At 38.2% G+C, this 25841-nt stretch overlaps 1 protein-coding gene across 1 annotated transcript; it reads left to right on the top strand.

The window, feature by feature from the left end:
• Positions 1 to 8374: 8374 nt before the first annotated feature.
• SLC7A13 (solute carrier family 7 member 13) lies at positions 8375 to 25186 on the top strand. Its single transcript, XM_001082410.5, has 4 exons — positions 8375 to 9172; positions 15935 to 16066; positions 21078 to 21439; positions 24586 to 25186. Exons 1-4 carry the CDS (start codon positions 8488 to 8490, stop codon positions 24847 to 24849), a joined length of 1443 nt encoding a protein of 480 aa, XP_001082410.2. The 5' UTR covers positions 8375 to 8487; the 3' UTR covers positions 24850 to 25186.
• Positions 25187 to 25841: the final 655 nt, after the last annotated feature.

Raw genomic sequence — 25841 nt, 5'->3', positions numbered from 1 at the left:
CCCTGCAAATGGGACTTCTTCAAAGAGCTAAGAGATACATTAAATAAAAACAATGCTATTGGCTAGGCACAGTGGCTCACACCTGTAATCCTAGCACTTCGGGAGGCTGAGTTGGGAAGACCTCTTGAGCCCAAGAGTTCAAGACCAGCCTGGGCAACATGGCAAAGCCCTGTCTCTACAAAAAACTAGCCAGGTGTGGTATCATATGCCTGTAGTCCCAGCTACTTAGGAAGATGAGGTGAAAGGATAACCTGAGCCCTGGAGGTCTAGACTGCAGTGAGCCAAGATTGCACCACTGTACTTCAGCTTGGGTGACAGAGTGCGATCCTGCCTTTAAAAAAATTGCTCTGAAAATGGGATCTTTTGAGAAACTCCTGGTTTTCCACTTTCTAGTGGCTGAGAGACTGTGGTTTTCTGACAGCCCAATGAGTTCATCTTGCCTGCTACCCAGATATAACCAATTTATCAAGACAGGGGAATTGCGATAGAGAATTTAGTACATGTAGAGCCAACTAAACAGAAGACCAAAGTTTTATTATTACTCAAATCAGCCTCCTTGAAAATTTGGAGGCTAGGGTTTCAAAAAGATAGGTTGGCAGGCAAGTGGTTAGGGAATAGGTGCTGTTGATTGGTTGGGAATACAATCATAGGGGTGTGGTGTAGGGTATCTGTCGGCATGGTGGGAAAAACTACAGGGAAAGGATGCAAACCTTCTGAAAGGTCGGAAGGTTTTGCAGAACAGTGGGGGAGAATAGCTGAAGGCAGCTGTTCTATAACCCTGAGGCAGAAGGCAAGGAGTAGGTACAAGGGAGTATAGGGGAATTTATCTTAAACAGTCTTGTTTATATTGATCAGGAACTGACCTTTGATCAGCTGTGTGTGTGACATTCCCTGAAAGGGGAACAATAAATGTTAATTACTTGCAGGTTGTGTTTGCTCCAGGTTTTCGGCATTGTGCCTGCACTGAATAAAAGCAAGCAGCTCCAGGTTCTTGGGGCTGCTCCCTGGCCACTAGAGCCAGGCAGTCACCTAGCTGTTCTTACATTGCATACCTACTTGTGTCTGAGTACTCATTTCATCTGCTGGCCAGGGTCTGTAGGACAGACCTCGGAGTGTGGAAAATGGTCCTAGTGTGCCAGATCCACTTCTGGATCAGGGCCACAGGACCAGTTGAATCATGAATCCCACCTCCAGGTAGAGTCATTCAGTCATCAGAAATGCAAAAATCTGAAAAGACACCTCACAAGGCCAATCTTAGGTTCTAGTAGTGATGTTATTTACAGGAGTAATTGGAGAAGTTACAAATCTTGTGACCTTCGCAACAAAGGCTGGTTATAGTTTAACTACACCTGCATTTTACACCATGATCTGTGCCCATGTAAGACAGTGCATTTAATTGATAAATGTGCATGATCTGATTGTTCCACCAACTGGCTGTTTCATTGTCTCTCTCCTTTTCCTCCGGTCTCCCTGTTCCCTGAGACACAACAATATTAAAATTAGGCCAATTAAGAACCCTACAATGGCTCTAAGTGTTCAAGTGAATGGCAGAGTTGCATGTCTTTCACTTTAAATCAAAAGCTAGACGTGATGAAGCTTAGTGACAAAAGCATGTTGAAAGCTGAGATAGGTTGAAAGCTAGGCCTCTTGAGCCAAGCAATTAGCTATGTTATGCATGCAAAAATAAAGTGCTTGAAGGAAATTAATAGTACTATTTCAGTAAACATCTGAATGAAAAGAAAGAAAACCACCTTATTACTGATATACAAAAAATTTAAGTGGTCTGGATAGAAGATCAAGCCAAACATTCCCTTAAGCCAAAGCCTAATCCAGAGCAAGGACCTAAATCTCTTCAGTTCCATGAAGGGTGAGAGACGTGAAGAAGCTTCAGAAGAAAAATTTGAATCCAGCAAAAGTTGGTTCATGAGGTTTCAGGAAAGAAGCCATCTCCATAACATAAAAATGCAAGGTAAAGCAGCAAATTCTGATATAGAACCTGCAGTAAGTTTTCTGGAAGATCTAGCTGAGATCATTGATGAAGGTGGTTACCCTAAGTAGCATATTTTCTGTGGAGATGAAGCAGCCTTCTATTGGAAGATGTCATATAGGACTTTCATAGCTAAAGAGGAGAAGTCAAGGCCTGGCTTCAAAGTTTCAAAGAACAGCTGACTCTTGTTAGGGGCTAGTTTAGTTGGCGACTTTAAATTGAAGCCAATGTTTGTGCACCACTCCAAAGTCTAGGACCCTCAAGAATTATGCTAACTCTACTCTACTCTACTTTTCAAATGAAACAACACACCTTGGATGACAGCACATCTGTTTACAGCATGGTTGGTTTTATTCAATATTTTAAACTCACTCTTGAGACCTACTGCTCAGAAAAAAAAGATTCCTTTCAAAAGTTTACTGAACATTGATCATACACCTGGTCATGCAATAACTGATGGAGATGTACAAGAAGATTAATGTTGTTTTCATACCTGCTAACACAATATTCATTCTGCAGCCTATGGATCGAAGAGAATTTTGACTTTCAAGTCTTCTTATTTAAGAAATACATTTCATAAGGCTGTAGTTACCATGGATCATGATTCTTCTAATGGATCAGGGAAAAGTAAATTGAAAGCCTTCTGGAAAGAATTCATCATTCTAGATAGCATTAAGAACACAGTGATTCATGGTAGAAGATCAAAATATCAGCATTAATAGGAATTTGGAAGAAGATTATTTTAACCCTCATGGGTGACTGGTGGGTTCAAAACTTCAGTGGAGAAAGAAATTGAAGATGTAGTGGAAATAGCAAGAGAACCAGAAGTGGAACTACAAGCTTGTGATAAAATCTGTACAGATCAGGAAATGCTTCTTGTGAATGAGCAAAGAAAATGGTTTCTTGAGATCTGTAACTGGTGAAGATGCTGTGAACATTGTTGAAATGATGAAAAAGGGTTTAGAGTATTACATAAACTTGGCTGATAAAACAGCAGCAATGTTTGAAAGGATCAACTCCAATTTAGAAAGAAGTTCTACTGTGGGTATAATGCTATCAAACAGCATAGCATGCTACAGAGAAATCTTTCATGAAGAGAAGAGTCAATTAATGAGGCAAACTTGATAGTTGTCTTATTTTAAGAAATTGCCATACTGGTCAGGTGCAGTGGCGCACTCCTGTAATCTCAGCACTTTGGGAGGCTGAGGCAGGCGGATCACCTCAGGTTAGATGCTTGAGACCAGCCTGGCCAACATGACAAAACCCCGTCTCTACTAAAAATGCATAAATTAGTTGGGTGTGGTGGAGCATGGCTGTAATCCCAGCTACTTGGGAGGCTGAGGCAGGAGAATTGCTTGAACTCAGTAGGCAAGTTGCAGTGAGCCAAGATCACACCACTGCACTCCAGCCTGGGTGACAGAGCAAGATTCTGTCTCAAAAAAAAAAAAAAAAAAAAGAAAAAGAAAAAACAACAAAAAACCTGAAAACAAACAGACAATAAAACCACACAAAAACCCAAAAAAGAAATTGTCACAGCCACCTCTGCCTTCGGCAACCACCACCCTGATCAGTCAGCAGCCATCAACATTGAGGTAAGATCATCCACCAGCGAAACATTACAACTTGTTGAAGCCTCAGATAATCATAAGCAGTTTTTTTTTTTTTTTTTTTTTTTTTTTTTTTTTTTAGTAATAAAGCATTTTAAAAATATTTTTAAGGACATAATTCTATTACACACTTGAAGGACTACAATATAGAATAAACATATATATATATATGCATATATATATGCATTGGGAAACCAAAATATTTATGTGATTTGTTTTATTACAATATTAACTTTGTTGTGGTGGTCTGGAGCTGAACCTGCGAAATTTTTGAGGTATACCTATGAAGATCATGAGCTTTGGATAACTCAGGACGAGATGTAAATCCTGGCTCTTCTACTTCCAAGAGAGATGAAATGGACAAGTTCCCTAAAATCTTTAAACATTTTTTTTTGCATCGCTGTACAATTGAGTTAATAATATATACTCTCTAAGATTGACACTTTCAGTCCTATCATCATGACAGTTCTTCTCTTAGTAGTGTAATTATAGAAAAAGAAAAACAAAGATAAAAAGAAATATCATTGTAAATCTTCAGGTGGCAACACTTAATGCCATTCAATATGTCTCCTCTCTTTTGTTTTCAGTCTCCTGTTTCCACAAGTCATTTATAAGATGATATGAACATGACAATTTTTCAGTTAGCTTTCTGAAGTTCCTGTCCAAAAGCTGAACATACCTACATGCTGTGTGAAAGATATTCATCTGGGCACTGAAGGAACTGTGCAGCTGAGTCTAATATTGGAGAACTTACACATCTTCCTCTTTGATGTATAATAGTAGGCCCACACAGAATGTCCAAGAATAGCCTCCTTAGACTAGAGGGCACTGCTTCAAGGAATATATCTCCTGAGTTTGGAGAATCTCCGATATTCTTGAAAGTTAACAGAAATGGGGATTGATTTCCCAGCCTATCTCTTATCTTACATTCTACATTTTCAGAGTCATGGACCTACCTGAGTAGGGTAGTGCACCAGGAATGCAGAATACATCATAGCCTTTTGCTCCTTATATTAGGAATCAAGAAGATTTAGAAGCAGAGCCTCTAAATCTATATCTATGTCTTTCTATATCTATGCCTATACCTTTATCTGAATCTTGTCTCTATCTTTATTACCTATTTAGGTATTTATAAAAATTAACAGGATTTACTCTGTTACAGAGATTTGACCTTAAGCAACTATGGGAGGTAGCTGGGCAGTCTCTACAAGGCTGTTGTCCTTAAGTCTGATGCTGGGAACTTGAAGTACAAGTAATTCAGAAAGGACAATATATGTAAAAGTGAGGGAGAGCAAAAACAAATTGGAACTCACAGGCATGAGTTGAAGACCAGGAAGATGGATTGAAATCTGTGCCAGTTCTCATGACCTCTGACCTCAATGGTGTGGTATCTTGCAGAAGTTGAGGTCCATTATCATGGAACTAAATATACATGCTTGTCCCAGGAGCTGTAAAAGCTGAAGGAGGATCTCACAGAAGGTGGAAGAATTGTACGCTCAGTCACAACCCCACATTAATGAGGAAAACCAGCAGATACATGACAATGACAGCAATTATATGGGTCATCACATGTTAAACAATGAATGTTGTAAAAGAAAAACTGCACCATTTGTTAAAAATGGCAAGATAGATTTCATATGAGCTACTGAAATAAGGGAGAGAGATTTCAGTATAGAACTGAGCTCAACTCCAAATACAGCAAAGACAGCTGGGGATTTGTAGTCAATGAACAGAATGAGGGGGTTAATGGATGGACAGTTACCAAGAAGAGCTTGATTGTATATCAAGAGTGAGGAGATTCTTGCTAAGCTGAGCTCAGCGGGCCAAGGATGAGGCCTGGTCAGGAAGAGAGATCAAAGGAGCCTGACTGAAGTTTGGTCATGGGAAAATTTCTTATCAGTGTGAACTACCAATGCAATTGCTGTTTCACTTCTGTACTCCACATCTCACACAGACATCTTCCTTATGAGAATTCCTTCCTTATGAGAATCTTCCTAATTGAGAATTTAGGAAAACGTGGTTCAGTCTAGCCAAGGTAACAACTACAAAACGACCACACTCCCATTTGGTGGTCCTGGTTCTTCTGGACTTATATATTTTCCTGTTGTGAGATCCAAGGCTTGGATAGTGGATTCCCTCACCATCTTCCCTAAGAGTAGATTGTTAGGTAGGGAATTTATTGGTGGGACAATGGTCACCTTTGTCCCATGCTTCTACTTTGTCTCTATTGCAGCCAAGGGCAGATCTGACTAGGCTCGTGAAACTTTAACCCACTTTGCTTGCTTTTAGCTAGTTTCACTGTTTTAAAAGATTACTAACTCTAAACGAATGTCACATAGCTAAGCAGTACATCACAAGACTCCCTTGAACTTCCCTATAGATACCATCTCTGATGCATGTATGGGTCACAGTAGTAGCAGTTGCCTACATTGCTTTTCAGGAACCTAGAGTCAACTCTTGTCCAGTTTAAACCAGGTGAGACCACCACCCCTCCACCTGGGTGGGCCTCCACGAATGTCCGATGTGGGATCTTTTGACATCAGAGTGCCATTTATAAGATGTCATTTATAAGCTCCACCCTCATATCATGATAACATTATCATTTTCTGAACATCCATCCTATGGGGAGCCATGAAGCTTGAATGTGCTTGCACAGAACATCAATTATCTCACTTGTCCTTCTCCCCAGTCACCTTTCTCCATGCCTCAGACCATCTACTCCTCAATCCCATAAATATTCTTAAACCCCATCTTTGAGGAGGCAGATCTGAGACCTGTTCTCCCATCTCTTCACTTGGCTTAAAGAGAAAGGAATAAATCCTCTCTTTTTCGGAAAGCTCATCATCTTCGCCATTGGCATACTGTGCAGTGAACAAAACAGGCCTGGTTCAGTAACACAATCTTTTGGAGAGCTTTCTGGTATTCTTTTCACACTCCCAGGTCCTTGCTTTTTGAGACAAGAAAGAAGGCACGGTTTTATTTGGGACATGGACCTGGTCATGTTTACTGAAATATATATAGTTTTTTGTTTGTTTGTTTGTTTGTTTGAAACAGAGTCTGGTTCCATCTCCCAGGCTGGAGTGCAGTGGCCCACTCTCAGCTCACTGCAACCTCCGCCTCCCAGGTTCAAGCAGTTCTCCTGCCTCAGTCTCCCTAGTAGCGTGGGCACCACCACGCCCAGCTAATTTTGGTATTTTTAGTAGAGACGGGGTTTCGCCATGTTGGCCAGGCTGGTTTTAAACTCTTGATCTCAGGTGATCCACCGACCTTGGCCTCCCAAAGTGCTGGGATTACAGGCATGAGCCACCCACTGCACTCAGCCCTATATCACTATGTAGTATTATCAGTGAATTTTCTTGGATCCAATCTGCCAGAAAATAGCCAGTTTTCCCAAACCAAAGCAAAACCAAGCAATTTCACTTTCACTTACTCTTAGGGGACAATTGAGAAATACTTTACTAGACCGGGCGTGGTGGCTCATGCCTGTAATCCCAGCACTTTGGGAGGCAGAGGTGGGTGAATCATCCGAGGTCAGGAGTTTGAGACCAGCCTGGCCAACATGGGGAAACCCTATCTCTACCGAAAAAAATCCCCACAAAAGTTAGCTGGGTGTGGTGGTGCATGCCTCTAGTCCCAGCTTTTAAAAAAGAGAGAGAGAGAGAGAGAGAGAGAAATTCTTATTTCCTAGGCTTAAATGTGCTCCAGGCTTATGAGCCTTTGGAAATTCTCAGGACAGGGCTTTTCATTATAAAGTCAACAAATGTGGGAGCCACTCCTAGACTTGTCGGTTAGGACAAGACAGTTAGGACCCTCCTTCCCTCTGTCCCTGGGGCCAGTTCTTCTCCTGTACTTTCTGTTCACAATTTTCTGTATGTGACTAAGGCTACCAGAATGATAGGTGACTGGTTAAACGACAGGCTTATGTTTTAGGACATTTCCCTCCCTTGCCTTGCTAATTAGCTTCTGTGAATATAAGCCTGATAAATTGTTTCCTGAAAGCTTAGTGATTTTAAAAAAATGTGAAGAAGAGGGAAGCAAGGTAGTAAAAGGATAGTGAGCTAATTCCTCCATGTTCATGGGAAGAGGTCAGTATTTGCTTTCTAAAGTTGAGATATTTAGAAATAAAAGTCTTTTTGTATTATTTAGAGTTATGAAGGCAACCACCAAAAAGATCTAAAACCATACACACTTTAAAATGGTTGGCTTTTAATCCCAGCGATTTGGGAGACAAGGCGGGAGGATCATTTGAGCACAGGAGTTCAAAACCAGCCTGGCCAACAAAGTGAGATCCTCGTCTCTACTGAAAATAAAACAAAACAATAACCACCAAAAACCTTAGCCAGGTGTGGTGGCTCACGCCCGTGGTCCCAGCTACTTGGGAGGCTAAGGTGGAAGAGTTACTTGAGTCCAGGAGGTCAAGGCTGTACTCCAGCCCAGGTGACAGAGTGAGACTCTGTCTCAAAAAATAAAATAAAATAATAAAATAAAATGATTGTTTCCAAAGGAGGGAACTAGGAATGCATTTTGGAAGCAGTGAAGCAGAGCAGGAAGCCCCAGCTTTGTACTGTAACCCATGTCTTCTTGGAAATTCCTTTTTTAAAAAATCTGAGTGCATTATTTTGATAATAATTGAAAGACAAGTCAGACCAAAGCCTTCTACATGTTGGTCTATTTTATTGAATGTGTCACATATATTTTGTTACTTATTATTTTTTGTCCCCATCTTCCACCTCTATTTTGTTAATTATTAAAACCAAGCTATACTTAATGAAAAGGGAACAGAAAGGACAGCATTATTTTATTTCAGGAATCCATCAACATCCTTTGCAGCTACATAGGCAGGAAAATCTAGAAATTGTAATTTATATAGAATTTGAAAAGTCTTCAATTACAATGGATAGAGGGAAGAAAATACAGCTCAAGAGAGTGTTTGGATATTGCTGGGGCACAAGTTTTTTACTTATTAATATCATTGGTGCAGGAATTTTTGTGTCCCCCAAAGGTGTGTTGGCATACTCTTGCATGAACGTGGGAGTCTCCTTGTGCGTTTGGGCTGGCTGTGCCGTACTGGCCATGACATCAACTCTTTGCTCTGCAGAGATAAGTATAAGCTTCCCATGCAGTGGAGCTCAATACTACTTTCTCAAGAGATACTTTGGCTCCACAGTTGCTTTCTTGAATCTCTGGACATCCTTGTTTCTGGGGTCAGGGGTAGTTGCTGGCCAAGCTCTGCTCCTTGCTGAGTACAGCATCCAGCCTTTTTTCCCCAGCTGCTCTGTCCCAAAGCTGCCAAAGAAATGTCTGGCATTGGCCATGTTGTGGATTGTAGGAATTCTGACTTCTCGTGGTGTGAAAGAAGTGACTTGGCTTCAGATGGCTAGCTCGGTGCTGAAAGTGTCCATACTGAGCTTCATTTCCCTAACTGGAGTAGTGTTCCTGGTAAGAGGGAAAAAGGAGAATGTAGAACGGTTTCAGAATGCTTTTGATGCTGAATTTCCAGATATCTCTCACCTTATACAAGCCATCTTCCAAGGATATTTTGCATATTCAGGCGGGGGATGCTTTACACTTATAGCAGGTAACAATCCATTGAGGAAAAAAAAATCTAAAATCATGACTTATTGCATACAGTGTGAAATGCCTATCATTTGTTGTATTTTGAGTCTTAAATGATTCAATGTTTCTTTCTTCTTTGTGACTTTCTAAATCAGATCATGCCAGCCTTGCACTTGTTACCCTCTCTTAATTATCTTCCTGTTTATTCTAAGGTACTTATTTGATTGAACAGCTTCTCTTTTTCAACTTTCCTTTCTGGGACCACAGATATGTGACTTCTGTGTTAATCTGTTTCATTTCTCTTAATGGATGAAAGCTGGGGTTGTGAAAATATTCCCCACCCATGAAACTGTAAATCCAGGAATGATCCAATGCTGGACTATGTTTGTGTTGTAGGTAGGTATGACACATTGAGGCTCTAAGTATTTTTATTTACTTACTTTTGGAATTATGTTTTATATTTTATTATAACTTTTTCCTTTCATTGATGAATGTAGTAATACAAACTGATTTTACATGCAATTGACCTTTTTCACATCAAGCATTCTAATTAATGATAAAGCTATAATTTTCTTGTGTGCATTATAAAAGCTGCCACCCTACAACAACCTTGGATGCATTTAAAAGTTAAATTAGGGCTGGGTGTGATGGCTCATGCCTGTAATCCCAATACTTTGAGAGGCCGAAATGGGAAGATTGCTTGAGCCTAGGAGTTTGAGACCAACCTGTGTAAAATAGTGAGATTGCTCTCCTCAGATTTCTTTTTCTTTCCTTCTTTTCTTTTCTCTTTTCTTTTCTTTTCTTTCTTTCTTTCCTTCTTTTTCTTTCTCTCTCTTTCTCTCTCTCTTTCTTTCCCTTTCTTTCTTTCTTTCTTTCTTTCTTTCTTTCTTTCTTTCTTTCTTTCTTTCTTTCTTTCTTTCTTTCTTTCTTTCTTTCATTTTTGACAGAGTTTTCCTCTTGTTGCCCAGGCTGGAGTACAGTGGTATGATTTCAGCTCTCTGCAACCTCCCGGGTTCAAGCAATTGTCCTGCCTCAGACTCCAGGGTAGCTGGGACTACAGGTGTACACCACTATGCCCGGCTTATTTTTGTATTTTTAGTAAAGACAGGTTTTCACCATGTTGGCCAGGTTGGTCTTGAACACTTGACCTCAGGTGAGCCAACTGCCTCTGCTTCCCAAAGTGCTGGGATTGCAGGCATGAGCCACCACACATGGCCACCTCCTCAGATTTCTGAAAAAAGTATCTGAACATAGAAGTGCACACTTTTAATCCTAGCTACTAAGAGGCTGAGGTGGGAGGATCGCTTGAGCCCAGGAGTTTGAGGCTGCAGTAAGCTGTGATTGCACCACTGCACTCCAGTTTGGGCTACAGAGTGAGACCCTGTCTCAAAAAAAAAGAAAAATAAATAAATAAATAAATAAGTAATAAATTAGCCCACAATGCAAAGATACTATAACCAGGATTATAGGAGCCCGAAAGAGGCTCCCTTCCTTCCACTAGCCTCCAGACGAGTACTCCCTGGACACCCAAAACAGGAACTTCTCCAGCAGTTCAGACCCCTTGACCGCAATGACAACACTGGGCAGCTGACTGAAGTGGGTGCCAAAGTGGAACAGCATCTTCTTGATTCACTCAGGACATCAGAGAAGAGCAACAAGTGCTGGATTTTTGCCTTGCACTTTTACTATGCTCTTAAGCATCGTTATTCTTATATATTCGGGGATCATGTACAGGTTTACTACATGGATTTATTTGTATAATAGTGAGGTCTGGGTTTCTAGTGTACCCATCACCCTAACAGTGAACATGTACCTAATAGGTAATTTTTCAACCCTTAGCCCCCACCCAGTCTCCCCACTTTTGGAATCATCAGTGTCACAGTTTCCTCTGTATATCCATGTGTACTCCCTGTTTAGCTCCCATATATCAGTGAGAATATACAGTATTTGATTTTCTGTTTTTGAATTATTTCTCTTAGGATGATGGTCTCTAGTTGCATCCATGTTGCTGGAAAAGACATGATCTCATTCTTTTTATGGCTGCATGATATTCCATGGTGTATATATACCACATTTTAAAAAAATCCAGTCATGCATTGATGGACACTTAGGTTGATTCCATGACTTTGCTATTGTGAATAGTGCTGCAATAAACATGCAAGTGCGGAGGTCGTTTTGATATAACAATTTCTGTTCCTGTGGGTAGAGACGCAGTAGTGAAATTGCTGGGTCAAATGGTAGTTCTGCTTTTTGCTCTTTGTAGGTTCTTAAGTATCTTTAAAGAGTAGAGAAGCATAGATATTATAGATTGCTCTGAGGCTATATACCCTTCCCTTCAATGTTAGAACAGAAGTTTTCATCTTTTCATTTTCAAAGTCAGTCTTTTCCCTTGAATTCTTTATCTTTTCCCTCCCATCACCTTAAGGACTTTTCTTTCACATTCTTTTATTTCATTTTTTCTCAACTTCATTTTTTTAAAAAAAAAATCAGTTCTTTTCCTTGTTATTTAAATATGTATCAGACTCTTAACTACTGAACAAAACTTTTTAAAATCTCAAGTCCCCCGCCACTAATTTATCTATCATTCGTGAAATCATTTGAGTAGCCACCATCTTTTCAAAGACTGTTTTTAAAACCCTGTACTAGTGCCTCAAGATGAGTAAGATACAGTCTTTATCAAAGAGGCTTACAGTCTAGTAGGAGAGGCAATACCTAGATTTGGGTCTGCCATTACCAACTATAGCAAGTATTTTCTCCTTTCCAGTCTCTTTTTTTTTTATCTGCAAAATGTATATCATGGTTTAAAATCACTATAATTCTTGCCTTATAAACAAATAATTTGATACAGTATTTAATGGATAGCCATAACGGAACAATATAATTACTTTGGAAATCAGCAGAAAGGTCACTTTTTGCTGTCACTGAGTGGAAAAGGTGGCAATTTGAATTGAACCCACAAAATTCCAGAAAAATATGAGTGAAGCCGTGGAGAATAGAAGCATGCAGCATAGATAGAAGACAAGGTATGTAACCTCAGGTGACTACAAAATGGTTTCCATCTGAGAGTCTTGGTATTAGATATGATTACTAAGGCAAGTACATATAAAAATGAAGGACAAAATACATAGGGTTGATTACTAAGGCAAGTACATAGAGAGACGAAGGACAAAATGGCATAGGGTCGGAGGGAGGCAGATGACTGGACAATGCCAACTTTTAAGCAGGAGGTAGAGAAAGAAGACTCAGTGAAGAAGCCAGAGGAGGCTCAGAGTGTTATAGAGGAAAATCAGAATATGTTTCAAAAAGCAGGGGATAATCTATCTGGTTAAATGCTTCAGAAGTCAAGGAGCATGAGGACTGGTTAGAGCACTGTCACTGATAATGTAAGAAGTCATTGGTGAATTTTGAACACGAGAGGAAATCAGTTTGCATTGAGTTAAAAATAAGGTATTGAGAAAAGAAAGCTATGAGGATATTTCTGTTTTACGTGGCTTGTGATTAAATGGGCCAATTTCAGCAGCTGGCATAACGAGCAAAAGTTTCTCATTGTTTCTTGCTTTCAAGGCTAGAAGCAATATTTCTGGATTTTTATTTGAGCCAGTTTCATTGTATCCCATTGCAGAGATGTGTCATTGTTAGATAATTATTGTCAGCTGAAAATATATTTACAGAATTTATTCATGCTGACCTATAAACTGTATGGAATTCCTCACAAGCCTGTAGTGGTGAACAAAAGTTGGAGGAATTTCAGTGTGTGCTGGAGTTGTTAATTTACAAAATAAGTCTTAAGTACATCTAAGTTTTAAGTAACACTTTTACCTGCAAAATTGTGATTTGTAGACAGGTGACTTTGCAAGGTGTAGGAATACCTATCTTTTTAAAAAATTTTTATTTTTTATCACCCAGGCTGGAGTGCTGCTGTGCAATCACAGTTCACTGCAGCCTTGACCTTCTGGGCTCGATTGATACTCTCACCTCAGCCTCCTGAGTAGTTGCGACTACAGGCACTCACCATCATGCCCCGCTAATTTTTTTTGTGTGTGTGGATTTTTAGTAGAGACGAGGTTTTGGTATGTTCCTCAGAATGGCCTTTAACTTCTGGGCTCCATTGATCCACCTGCCTATACCTCCCAAAGTGCTGGGTTTACAGATGTGAGCCACCACACCTGGCTGGAATACCCATCTTCTAAGTTCAAGAGTCAAGGATATTTGTCGCCTGTCTGGCTATTATAACTTTTTATTATAAATTAAACTGTAATCTCCATCTCCTTTTTACAAATCAAGTACATGATGAGAACAAGTAAAAGGCTCAGAAGAAAGTACAATTAATCCAAAAAATTGCCCTTTTGTCCCAAAGCTTTAATAACTATAGTAATTAACAACAACCATATATTCAGCACTTACTATATGCTAAACACTAGGATTGGAATCTTGTTGTCCCTATAGTTTTCACTATAAGGAGATTGAAACCTTGACAGCCAATACATTGTCTAGAAGTCCCACAATAGTAAGTGGTGCAGGCAGGGTTAAAATTAAAACCTTCTCAAATTTTTTACTGTTCAAGTTCTTAATCAGCTCAGATTAGTCTACCCCATGGGCATTAGATCCAACCCCTGGGCAGACACAGATAGAAGAAATTTGATATAGTCAAATGATAGATATTTATTAGCAAAGGGGATTTGGTTTTAAATAGCAGAAACCCACTCACATTAGCTTAAGCAATAAAAGGGGAACTTACTGGAAGGATTGTGCTATATTTTAAGGAAGATTTGGGCAACCAATCTTCAGGAGCAAAAAAAATTGGGAAGCAGACTGAATGTGGTGACTCACATTTTTAATCTGCACTTTGGGAGGCCTAGACTGGAGGATTGCTTGAGGCCAGGAGTTCAAGACCAGCCCAGGCAACATAGCGAGACCCCCGTCTCTATAAAATAAATAATTAATATGAAAAAATAGGGAAGTTCTAGAAATTAAAAAAAAATGTTTTCTCATCTTCCTTTCTTTTTTAAAACCATTACGTTGCTTTTCTCTTGACCTTTGGTTCAAATTCTTGAGATAAATTTTCTTGTATACTGAAAATGATTGGCTTCCGGTGGATCTGAGGTCTATTCTTTGTTCCTTGCCACTGGGCAGGGCACAGGGTGCCATTGTATATTATGGTTATAGATGATCATTTCTTCATGGCACAGAGCAATTTTCCGGGTAGGACAAACTTTGGGGAAACGGTGTGATGAATGGAACAATATTTAACATAAAACTGTCCTAGAAAATCCACTCTATATGATGCTAAATTACAACTGTTTCGGCCTTCTTTGCACTTAATATTGGCATAAAGGAATGGTCAAGAGCATACAGGGAGAGAGAAGTTATGACGGACTCTTTAACTCCTTTCAATATACGATATGAGAAATGTATAATAGGAAAATTTTGCTAGCCAGGGAGAGAGTTTCCTTTCCCATTTTCCAAGAAGTAATTATTTTCCTGAGATCTGAAGGAAGGGTAGAGGTCAACTAGGCAACTAGGAAAGAACATTCCACATAAGAAAACAGACCCTATGGCAAGAAGGGAGAAGACATTGTTGAGGAACTGCAAAGGCCAGTCTGTCTGTATCTGTCTATATATGAAACACACATAGCAAGAGAAACTATCACATTGTCACATAATATATCCCCATAGCACTTAGTTTCTTTTCATACAGACACTTTCCATAGTTTCATTATTTTAACCTCTTATTTATGCAATTGTTTACTCATGTGTAGCTTTTCTTCTTGAGGTCAAACTTCATGTAGTTTCTGCTCACTGCTGGATTACCACTATCCAAACTCAGTGCCTGGAATTAATAGATGAGGCTAAACACGTAAGTAGGCTTCAAATGGTACAGGACTTATGGGCTCCGATTTCATTTTTTATTCTTCAGTCTTTCTTCAGAAATTTCACCATCTATGGAGAAAATGAAGCATATTTCATATTTTTCTTCATGTAGCTATATTAGGCAGGTGGGTGTGTAGCAGCCCACCAGTGTGTGCTAGTGTGTATGTGTGTGTGTGTGCGCGCGCATTTCAGTGTATGTGTAGTGGTGGTGGCTGAATGAATAGGAAGACCTTAGCCCAATTTTTGACACATGGAGCGATGCTGGTAGGAATGTAAGTTAGTATAATGTCTATGGAAAACAGTATGGAGATTTCTCAAAGAACTAAAAATAGAACTACAATATGATCCAGCAATCCCACTACTGGGTATCTATCCAAAAGAAAACAAATCAATAGGATACCTGCACTCATGTTTATCACAACACTATTGTGTGTTTGTATATACATATGTATACACACCACAGTATACTACACAGTCATAAAAAATAATGAAATCATGTCTTTTTCAGCAACATGAATGCAGCTGGAGACCATCATCCTAAGTGAAATAACTCAAAAATAGAAAGAGAAATATTTTACCTTCTCACTCATAATTAACTACAAAATGTGTACTTATGGATGTAGAGGGTAAAATGATGACCCATAGAGACTTGGAAGGGAGAGGGAGTGGACAGGTGGCTGACGAAAAATTACTTAATGGGTACAATGTACGTTATTCAGGTTATGGATACCCTGAAACCCTGACTTGACCAGCACACAATCTATGCATGTAATAAAATCATAGAAAAGGCATAACCATCCTTGGTATGCTTGCACCCCATAAATTTATACAAATACAAAAATATTAATCTAAAAATAATGAATTTTAGAAATAATGTTTACCAATTATGATTTTGTCCTCTTTTGTGTTATAGGGGAGCTGAAGAAACCCAGAACAACAATTCCCAAATGCATATTTACTGCGTTACCTCTGGTGACTGTAGTTTATTTACTGGTTAACATTTCCTATCTGACTGTTCTTACACCCAGGGAAATTCTCTCTTCAGGTTTGTATGCAAATGGCTAAAACAATAAATAAAGTGCTCGTCCTTTCAACATACCTTAACTATCATTTCACCAGTCAGGACCACTGTTTACTGTTCATTATTCTATGTATATAATCAACTTATAATTTTCTAAAATAACAGAGGGCCAAAGGGAATGATTTGTCTTAGAAAAGATATTCATGTTTAAGCATGGTTATGCCTTTTCTGATAGTATGAAAAGATGTATATAATGTTGATGTATGCTGTAGATCAGATTCAAAATATTAGTATTCCTTTCATGATCTCATCTCACCAGAGTGACACTATGTAATCAGTGTTTACATCTATTGTAAAACTTTCAAAATGTTTGAGTCTCAATGTTTTTCCAGGTGTCACAAAAAATGATCAAGTTGAAATGTAGAATATTGGCAGTCAAAAGAGTAGATGCTAATGTTCAATTGATGCATATAATTAATATTGATGTATAAAACAATATGGTTTACCATGAACAACTCTGAAATTCATGGTGGCAAAGGGTCCTGAACATATTGGAAATCTGACCAAAAAATAGCTATCTTAGAGGCCAAACTGTAGAATAAAGAGTAAAAGAATGAGAAAATCTTAAATAAATATACATTTAAAAATGAGTAACAGATTCAAGGAATAAAAGGAAATTTGGAAAGAAATGAGAAACAGGGGAAGTGGAAGACTAGCAATTTCCTCAAGTCAGCATTAAACCACCTCATGAGATAAATCTATCACCCAGTACCTTCAGGACTAATCTCTTTTGAGCAGCTATTATTGTTTTGGTGAATCTTTGAGGCATGGAGGCAAACCTAAGGGAGATTTTGATAAAAAATTCTGGTAAACTTTGCCTCAATTCTTATATTACTGCCCTGCAGGGTGCTGCCATATGGTATCAGTGCTGATTCATAATGGTCTAGGTATCTTAGGCACTTCTAAACTAAATGTAATCAAGCTTCTGAGTGTCTGTGAGAACAAACCAAATGCAAAGTCAGATCAGAACAAGCAGTGATTTATTAACTACCTTGATTATGTAAAGAATAAATTTACAAAGTTAATAGTGGGTGTGGTCGGGGCTGCTGGTCAGCTAGCACTGTTGTTATGGTTCGTTGAAGCTGGCGTCTGTTATGACTACCAGTGCTCCATCCATACGGGTTGTTAAAAAGTCATGAATATCTCCTTTGGTGTCATAATGGTTACAGCAATTTTGTAGGCGGCACAATGGTTTTGGCATGTGTGGAAAACTCATGAAGTATTTTGACCATCATCACTTGTAATTTGGCTACAATGCTTATTTTTTAGGCATATCATTTTTAGACTTTTTGTTTAAATTCTAAATTAATGTTTCTGAGTCCAAATATCTGCATGTTTATTGTACAGGAAATTTAAATTAAGAAAAAAATCAGAGTCATACATGAAAAAATACATGTATAGGTATAGTAATCATAGCTTTATGTATGATAGCAAAAATTAAAAATCATAAAAATATCCAATAAACTTGAAACAAATAAAAAATTTATGGGAAATCTATATAACAGAATATTCTGTGATTTGTAAAAGATGATATTGTTGATGGACACTTGAAGAAAAGGGACAATGTTTATAATTCAATAATGAGGAAAAAGTCAGGATGAATATAATGATGTAAAACAGTAAATAAGTAGCTAGTAATGGTGATCAACAGGAATGATATTGTATATGATTTTTACTTTATTGTTTGCACTGAATATTACACATTTTCTTTAAGGTGCAAAATTTGTATAATAAGGGGGAACTTATAAGCAAAAGAAATAGTTTTTTTTTTTTTTTTTTTTTTTTTTTGTGAGACAGAGTCTTGCTCTGTTGCCTAAGCTGGAGTTGAGTGGCACAATCTTGCTCACCACAACCTCCGCCTCCAGGGTTCAAGCGCTTCTTGTGCCTCAGCCTTTCGAGTAGCTGGGATAACAGGCATGGGCCACCACACCTGGCTAACTTTTGTATATTTAGTAGAGATAGGGTTTTGTCATGTTGGCCAGGCTGTTCCGACTTCAAGTGATTCTCCCTCTTGACCTCTCAAAGGGCTGGTATTACAGGCGTGAACCACCAGGCCCAAACCTAGGTTCTCAAATTAAGAAATTTTAAAGATTAAGAGATGTATTTTTTTCAAACAGGTATATGTAAAAAATGTGAAAAGTTCCCAGATGAATATAGAGCATCTATGATATGGCATGAATTGTATGCTGCATTTTATTTAAGGAACATTGAAAGAATTATACCAGGCTGTGATACATATTAGATTCTAATATTTGTGGTTTACATAGAAAAAGAAACAATGGTATTAATTATGTAACATTTTCGTCTGTGTCCATGTCAGAGCTCTGACTTGTTTCTTCACATATTTTCCTCCTAGGGGGGAAAAAAAAAAAAAGCCTTTATTGTGAATAAGTACCACAACTGAGAAGGGAAGGGTGTTCTTCTAGAACAAGGGGTATGGAAATGACTTAGTGAGGAGCCCTGTCCCAGCTTTGAAAATTGAGGATTTCATTGTTCCCAAAGTCCTGCCACAGACTGCTGACAGGGTGCTCACATTTGGTTTTCTTGAGAGTTCCATGCCATATTTAAAACTAGAGAAAATTGGCATGGGACAAGATAATCTAAAACAGTAAATACATTTTATGGAAGCAGAAGCTGAGAAGGTTTCCCTGTCCAGATACAGCCTAAAAGTAGCTGGTCCCAAGTACCCAGATATGGTTAAGAATTTTGGAAAGATAGCCAATGATAGGCAATAAATAAATAAATAAATTAAAAATAATAATAATAAAAGAATTTTGAAGAGAAAGAGAATTTTAGAATCATTTATTGGTAAATTAATGCAATTATTTTCTGAGGTCAATTTTGTAACATCATCCTTATTTTAAAATGTGTATACCTTTGGACTCACAAGTCCCACTTCTAAGAATTTACTCTAAGGAGACTTGAACAACTATCAAGAATGGAAGGCATGAGTGTTTTCATTAAAGCCCATTTTATATTAGCAAGAAATTGAACATAAACTACAAATAAAACAATATGAAATGGGTAGATAAAGTCATTGACAGTTATATAATGGAATGCTGAGAATTTGCTAGAATAATTAGATGCATGCAAATGTACCAATAAGCGCAAGATGCACCTGCAAAAACAAGCCTAAGTGAGCGTACACAAACATGCATACTCATACACAACCCTAATCGGTGCTTATACATTCATACCAAATTTCTGGAAGAGGATCCAAACAGCTGTTAATGGTGGTTACATTTGCTGCGCATGAATGGGAGGTTGGTGAAGAGAGGGACATTTACTTTTCACTTTATGTGCTTCAGTGCTATTTATTTTACTTTTCACCCAAAACATATATGAAATCATTTTTAAAAGAGAAGAAACAACATGTGGAAAGTGTAACAAAGAAAAAACATCCCTTATGGCATAGAGCTAAAGATGATGTAGAAAGATGTATCGTTTTTGCCAGCCAGCACTGACAGAGCTGCACCTGATCCTCCTCAAGTTATAACTAACCACGTTTGTAGAATGCACACTGGGAAATTGAAGGGGAATTTCCTTTGCATTACTGGAAATAAATATTTTGGAAATGTGACTGAAAATGTGAAATTTATGGAGGTATGGGTGTCCGGGAAAAACAACTAACAATATCTTCCTGAAAAGAACAATAAATGAGACAGGAGATATTTTTAAGGAAGATCCAAAGTTGTAGAATAGCACTAAGGAAAACAAGTGAAATGGCACTTGAGGCTATTTAAAAAGGGTTACAAAAATTAAAGATCTTTAAGAACAAGGGCTATTAATGATATTTTAATTTTGTCACATTTGGGAAGTCCTACCTTGTGTTACAAGCCAGTATGTTGATGTCCCAAAAGTCCCTCTAGAAACCAACCTTGGTACAAGAGCATAGGCTCCAAGGACACATACCCCCAGGGACCTCAGGCCCCATTGTGCTCATTCCATTGAAAAACTGAGAATTTGTTTCTCTCTGACCAAGTGATCTGTCCTAGCATATATTCACATAATATGAACTGAATCAAGTGAATTCTCACAAACAGTGGATGCTTTTCTTCACAGGTTCTTTTTTTTTCCTGTGGACTTTTATTAAATTAGTACCTGTAAGGTCTCTTATCTTTAAGCAAAAAAAAAAAAAAAAAAAAAAAAAAAAAAGTAGAATATTCTCTAATGGTTAGTTTCTTAATCTCAGTACCATGAACATTTTATACTGTATAATTTTTTGTTGTTGTGAACTGTCCTGTGCATTATAAGATGTTTAGCAACATCCTTGGCCTCTACTCACCAGATACGAGCAGCAACTTTCTACCTCCCCAGTTGTGACAGCCAAAAAAGTCTCCAGACATTCCCAAATGACCCTGAGGAGTAAATTCAGCTCCAATTGAGAGCTATCGGTCTATAGAAAAGTCCCAAATGTCATACATATTTTTAATGGTGTGTAATTTATTTTCTTCTTCTACATGGTTCCTTTTTCTGCGAAGTATTTCAAATTGCACTGTGCTGTGGGAAAGTCTCATTCTGGTGTCAGTAGTGTTGCACTGTGCTTTTTGGCCTCTGAATGTAACTATTAAGACTCTATAAACTAGTTTTAGAAAATAAGCATGGATTCAATCGTCCATTCAACAAAATCAATTCATTTCACAAGTGTTTATTGAAAGCCTACTATATGTCTGTCACAGAGTGAGCCACTAGTTTTATAGAAAATAAATGGATTGTCCTTGTCCTCTAAAACATTTTTGGTCTATTGGGGAAGACATATAAAATGATAACCATTTACAATACAGTGTGATAGGGCTCAAATAGACACCTTTAAAAGGTGTTATGTAAGTGTAACTAAGGAAATAAACAATAAAATTAAGCAAATTGAATGTTATTCCTTAAGTTTATGTTTTTATGTTGAAATAATATTAAAGGGTTTATCATTAGTATTTCTCTTTTAACATGTTTTCTTTTGTGTGTTTTTGTTTTCCTGCAGATGCTGTAGCTATCACATGGGCTAATCGAGTTTTTCCCTCATTGGCATGGATTATGCCTTTTGCTATTTCTACCTCATTATTTAGCAACCTTCTGATTTCTATATTTAAATCATCGAGACCAATATATCTTGCAAGCCAAGAGGGCCAGCTGCCTTTGCTATTTAATACACTTAATAGTCACTCCTCTCCATTTACAGCTGTGCTGCTACTTGTCACTTTGGGATCCCTTGCAATTATCTTAACAAGTCTAATTGATTTGATAAACTATATTTTTTTCACGAATTCATTATGGTCTATATTATTAATGATAGGAATATTAAGGCGGAGATACCAGGAACCCAATCTATCTATACCTTATAAGGTAAAATTTGATTTTCTAATTCTTTTCTGTGTGAAAGAACAGATATTGAGTATAACTGTATTTCAGATTATAATCAAGGCATCTATAAGTAGATCTTCTGAATACTCAGTTATTGTGAAACATAAGAATAATCTGGTCTTGGTTTTAATTTTCATTTTTATTGGCTAGGTTACTCAATATAAAGTCTCTTATATTCCATTTAATGGTTTATTAGAGAGAAAAACAGTTCTCTGGATGGTTAGACAGATCATTATGAGTCTTTTGAACAGATATTATTTTGTCTACTTATGTAACTAGTTATGCATATGAATGTCTTCCACAGTCAGGGTCAGATTTAGCAGATGAGAAACAGAAGAGGCAAGGTGAGGTCACAAGTGATAACATCCACTGTTCTGAAACATCAACTTACTTTGTTGGCAAATTCCAGTCTTTCAACTTTACTTATTTTAAACTGACTTTCAGTCTGGATGAAAAAAATTTTCACAGGAGAGGAGACAACCATTTAATTGTAGAAAAACAAATAAGCAGCAAAACTTGGTAGCATAAGAATGTTATTGGAGAGAGATGGCCCTGACACTGATGATCAGAATAATAAAATAATCTTGGTTGCCTAGGTAGGTTGTTCAAAGCTTGGCTTGGATGATCACCTTTAATCCTCTCAGTAATAGAAAGGTGGATTCTATTGTTATTCCCATTTTACAGATAAGAAAACAGACTTAGAAAAGTTAGGTCACTTGCCCAAGCTCACACAGCGTGGATTACAGCAAGATTTAAATCTAGGCAGTCTCTTTGGAGTGTTTGACTCTCGCTAAATACAAAATATACGAAAGAACTGCTGAGAGAACGAAAGCAATGTTCCCATCACCAGCTGTGGTTGATTTATGTCCTTCTTTCCTTTCCAGCCTTCTTTTCAACTTCTTCCATCCAGTCATCTCTTAATTGTTGTGTATCTGAGTATTAGTTGTCAAGAAGCAACTATATTTTAAGCACCTTGCTAGGTACTCTGAGTAGAAAAATAATTAAGACTTGGCTCCTGCCTTTAGTCAGGTTATAATCTATCTGGACAGTCATGTAAACCAAAAATCATGGCGTGATGATTGCTACCTAGTGATCTGCAGAGGAAGCTCAGAGAACACATACGGAGAGAGATCGAATCTACAGCAGGGTTGATGGTCATAGTCCCCCTTGGATGTGCCTCCCTAACGTCTGCTCTCTGTATAGTTTCACATGCTGCATCTTTTTAATGTCTTTTGCTGTTTTCTCACCCACACTTTTGTTAGATCACTGACCCTAATAGATACAATTATAAAGAAGTTATGAACTGGGGGATAAATTAGTTATACACAAATAACAGCATAAGATAATCATTAAGAGCTTTGGGCTCAAGTCCAGTTGCTTGGCTAATAGCTGAGTTTAGTCTTGTTATTGAACCTCTGAACCTCAGTTTCTTCAGATGTAAAATGGGAAAAAATAATACCGACCTCCTATTAACATTGGATGTATTAAGTAAGCTAAGGCATGCAAACAATCCAGGGTCTGACATTGATGGCTATTATTGCTTATATTATTATTCAACTTACATTTGCATCAGAAAGGAAGGCAAGAACAGCCTTAAGTACAAGTGGCTAAAATTTGTCTTGTATGCCCCCAGGAGTGCTCTTTTCTTTTCTCTCAATTATTTGATAACTGATACTGAGCCATGAGATGATAAAGTATCTTTATTATTTATTTATTTATTTATTTATTTTGTTTTTTGAAATGGAGTCTCACTCTGTCGCCCAGGATGGAGTGCAGTGGCGCAATCTCAGCTCACTGCAAACTCCACCTCCTGGGTTCACGCCAATCTTCTGCCTCAGCCTCCCGAGTAGCTGGGACTACAGGAGCTCACCACCACACCTGGCTAATTCTTTTGTATTTTTAGTAGAGACGGAGTTTCACCACGTTAACCAGGATGGTCTCAATCTCCTGATCTCGTGATCCGCCTGTCTCAGCCTCCCAAAGGGCTGGGATTACAGGTGTGAACCACCGTACCCGGCCTAAAGTATCTTTTTCAAGGATGCTTTATAAACTAAGAAGAGATTTTTTTTTTTTTTTTTTTTTTTTTTTTTTGAGACAGAGTCTCTTGTCGTCCAGGCTGGAGAGGCTGGAATGCAGTGGCGTGATCTTGGCTCACTGCAACCTCCGCCTCCTGAGTTCAAGTGATTCTCCTGCCTCAGCCTCCCAAGTAGCTGGGATTACAGGTGCCCGCCACCACACCCAGCTAATTTTTGTTTTTTTAGTAGAGACGGAGTTCCACCATGTTGCCCAAGCTGATCTCGATCTCCTGACCTCATGATCCACCAGCCTTGGCCTCACAAAGTGCTGAGATTACAGGCATGAGCCACTGTGCCCGGCCAAGAAGAGATTCTTAATGATTAAATCCCAACAAATAATCCTCTAATGAAAGGGTTTTGTTTCATAAATTATGACTAGCTGTGTTATATATATCTTTGGGGAATGTAGATTCATATTAGTTATATCTTATATCAATTTTCTCCCTAGGTTGGGTAATGTTGTAGAGAACTCTTACAATTCTAACACAAAGCAGGTACCAAGGACTGGTCTTTAAGGCTTTTGGCAAAACAAAAACAAAATATAAAACAGGGAAAATTGTTTTAGCTAAAATTTTTGTCTTGATTTTTTTTTAATATGTTGAGCCTATAAAGTTATAACATTTACCTGTCAGTATTTACCTGTGTAACAGAGGGTCTGAGGATGGTTCTTCTGTTTTGTCATGAATTTCTTACTGCCTTGAGATATTTTCCAAAGAAGATTTTTGTTACTTCCATTGGGCCTTAGAAATTCCCTCTTAACAGATTCATGGTACTCAGATCAGTAGATTGTGATCTTATCAGCAAATGGTTCTAGTTATTTCCATTCATGGACAGTCAAATGCTAGATGTCCATTCCCTCCAACCTGACAATGTGTCTTCAACGTCTCCTTTCACTCAGGCATTTATCTGACTTCTAAGCCAGGTTTATTCAACTTTACAGCTAATTTAGCCTGTTTAATTAGCTTGTATCTCTGCATTTTTATTTATATAAAGATGCAGGTATCATTCATGGATGTTCATATCTAATATTTTTTCAAACTTTGCTCTTTTCAGGTGTTTCTGCCATTTCCATTAACCACAATAGTCATCGACGTGGGCTTGGTTGTGATACCATTGGTAAAGTCTCCAAATGTGCATTATGTCTACGTGCTTCTGTTAGTTCTCAGCGGATTACTATTTTACATACCTTTAATGCATTTTAAAATAAGATTGGCTTGGTTTGAGAAGATGACTTGCTATTTACAATTACTATTTAATATTTGCCTCCCTGATACGTCTGAGGAACAGATGTCAGAAGTGCAAACTGTTAAAAAATAGCCTTCTAAAAAACATATATCAGATTCCAAATCAAGGTTAAACACATGATAGAACATTCATGGTGAAATTCCTATGGTAACTATTTTTTTTTCTCAAATGAAATAAGTAATGTATACAAAAGTACCCAAGACAGTACCTGGCTTCAAAGTCACTAAGAAATTGTTATGCATAACTAAAGCTCTGCTTTGTGTGGTAAAAAACTTAAGTCCTGGTTTGCATAGCTTGATAGAGTGATTATACATCTCCCATTCTCTAACTCTTTTTTCTGTATCCCACCCCTTTTCTACTGAATTTGTGGGAATCCTATAATAAAAGTGAATGACTAAAAATTTTAAAAGCATTCCTTATCTTCATCTTTCCTGAGTCCTTTTTTTTTGAGGTGGGCGGGGCCAGGGAAGATGCTGATTTGAAGATGAAAAGAATAATTCTATTTTTCCAGTTGGCTTTTCCCTTCTAGAATGCAGCACTTTTTTTTTTTTTTTTCTCATCGAGATGGAGCCTCACTCTGTTGCCTGGGCTGGAGTGCAGTGGCGTGATCTCGGCTCACTGCAACCTCCACCTCCTGGGTTCAAGGGATTCTCCTGCCTCAGCCTCCTGAGTAGCTGGGGTTATAGGCGCCTGCCACTATACTCAGCTAATTTTTTGTATTTTTGGTAGAGACTGAGTTTCACCATATTGGCCAGGCTGGTCTCAAACTCCTGAACTCGTGATTTGCTTGCCTTGACCGCCCAAAGTGTTGGGATTACAGGCGTGAGCCGCTCTGCCTGGACCCAGTTTTTTTTTTTTTTCAAGCTAATAACTATTTTAGAAGCATGGGGCTGGGCGTGGCAGCTCACATCTGTAATCCCAGCACTTTAGGAGGCTGAGGCAGGCGGATTACTTGAGGTTAGGAGTTCAAGGCCAGCCTGGCCAACATGGTGAAAACCCGTGTCTACCAAAAATATAAAATTAGCTGGGTGTGGTGGTGTGCACCTGTAATCACAGCTACTCGG

Source organism: Macaca mulatta, chromosome 8 (genome assembly GCF_049350105.2).
Source record: "Macaca mulatta isolate MMU2019108-1 chromosome 8, T2T-MMU8v2.0, whole genome shotgun sequence".
NCBI lineage: Eukaryota > Metazoa > Chordata > Mammalia > Primates > Cercopithecidae > Macaca > Macaca mulatta.
This window is presented reverse-complemented; position numbering and strand designations above follow the sequence as displayed.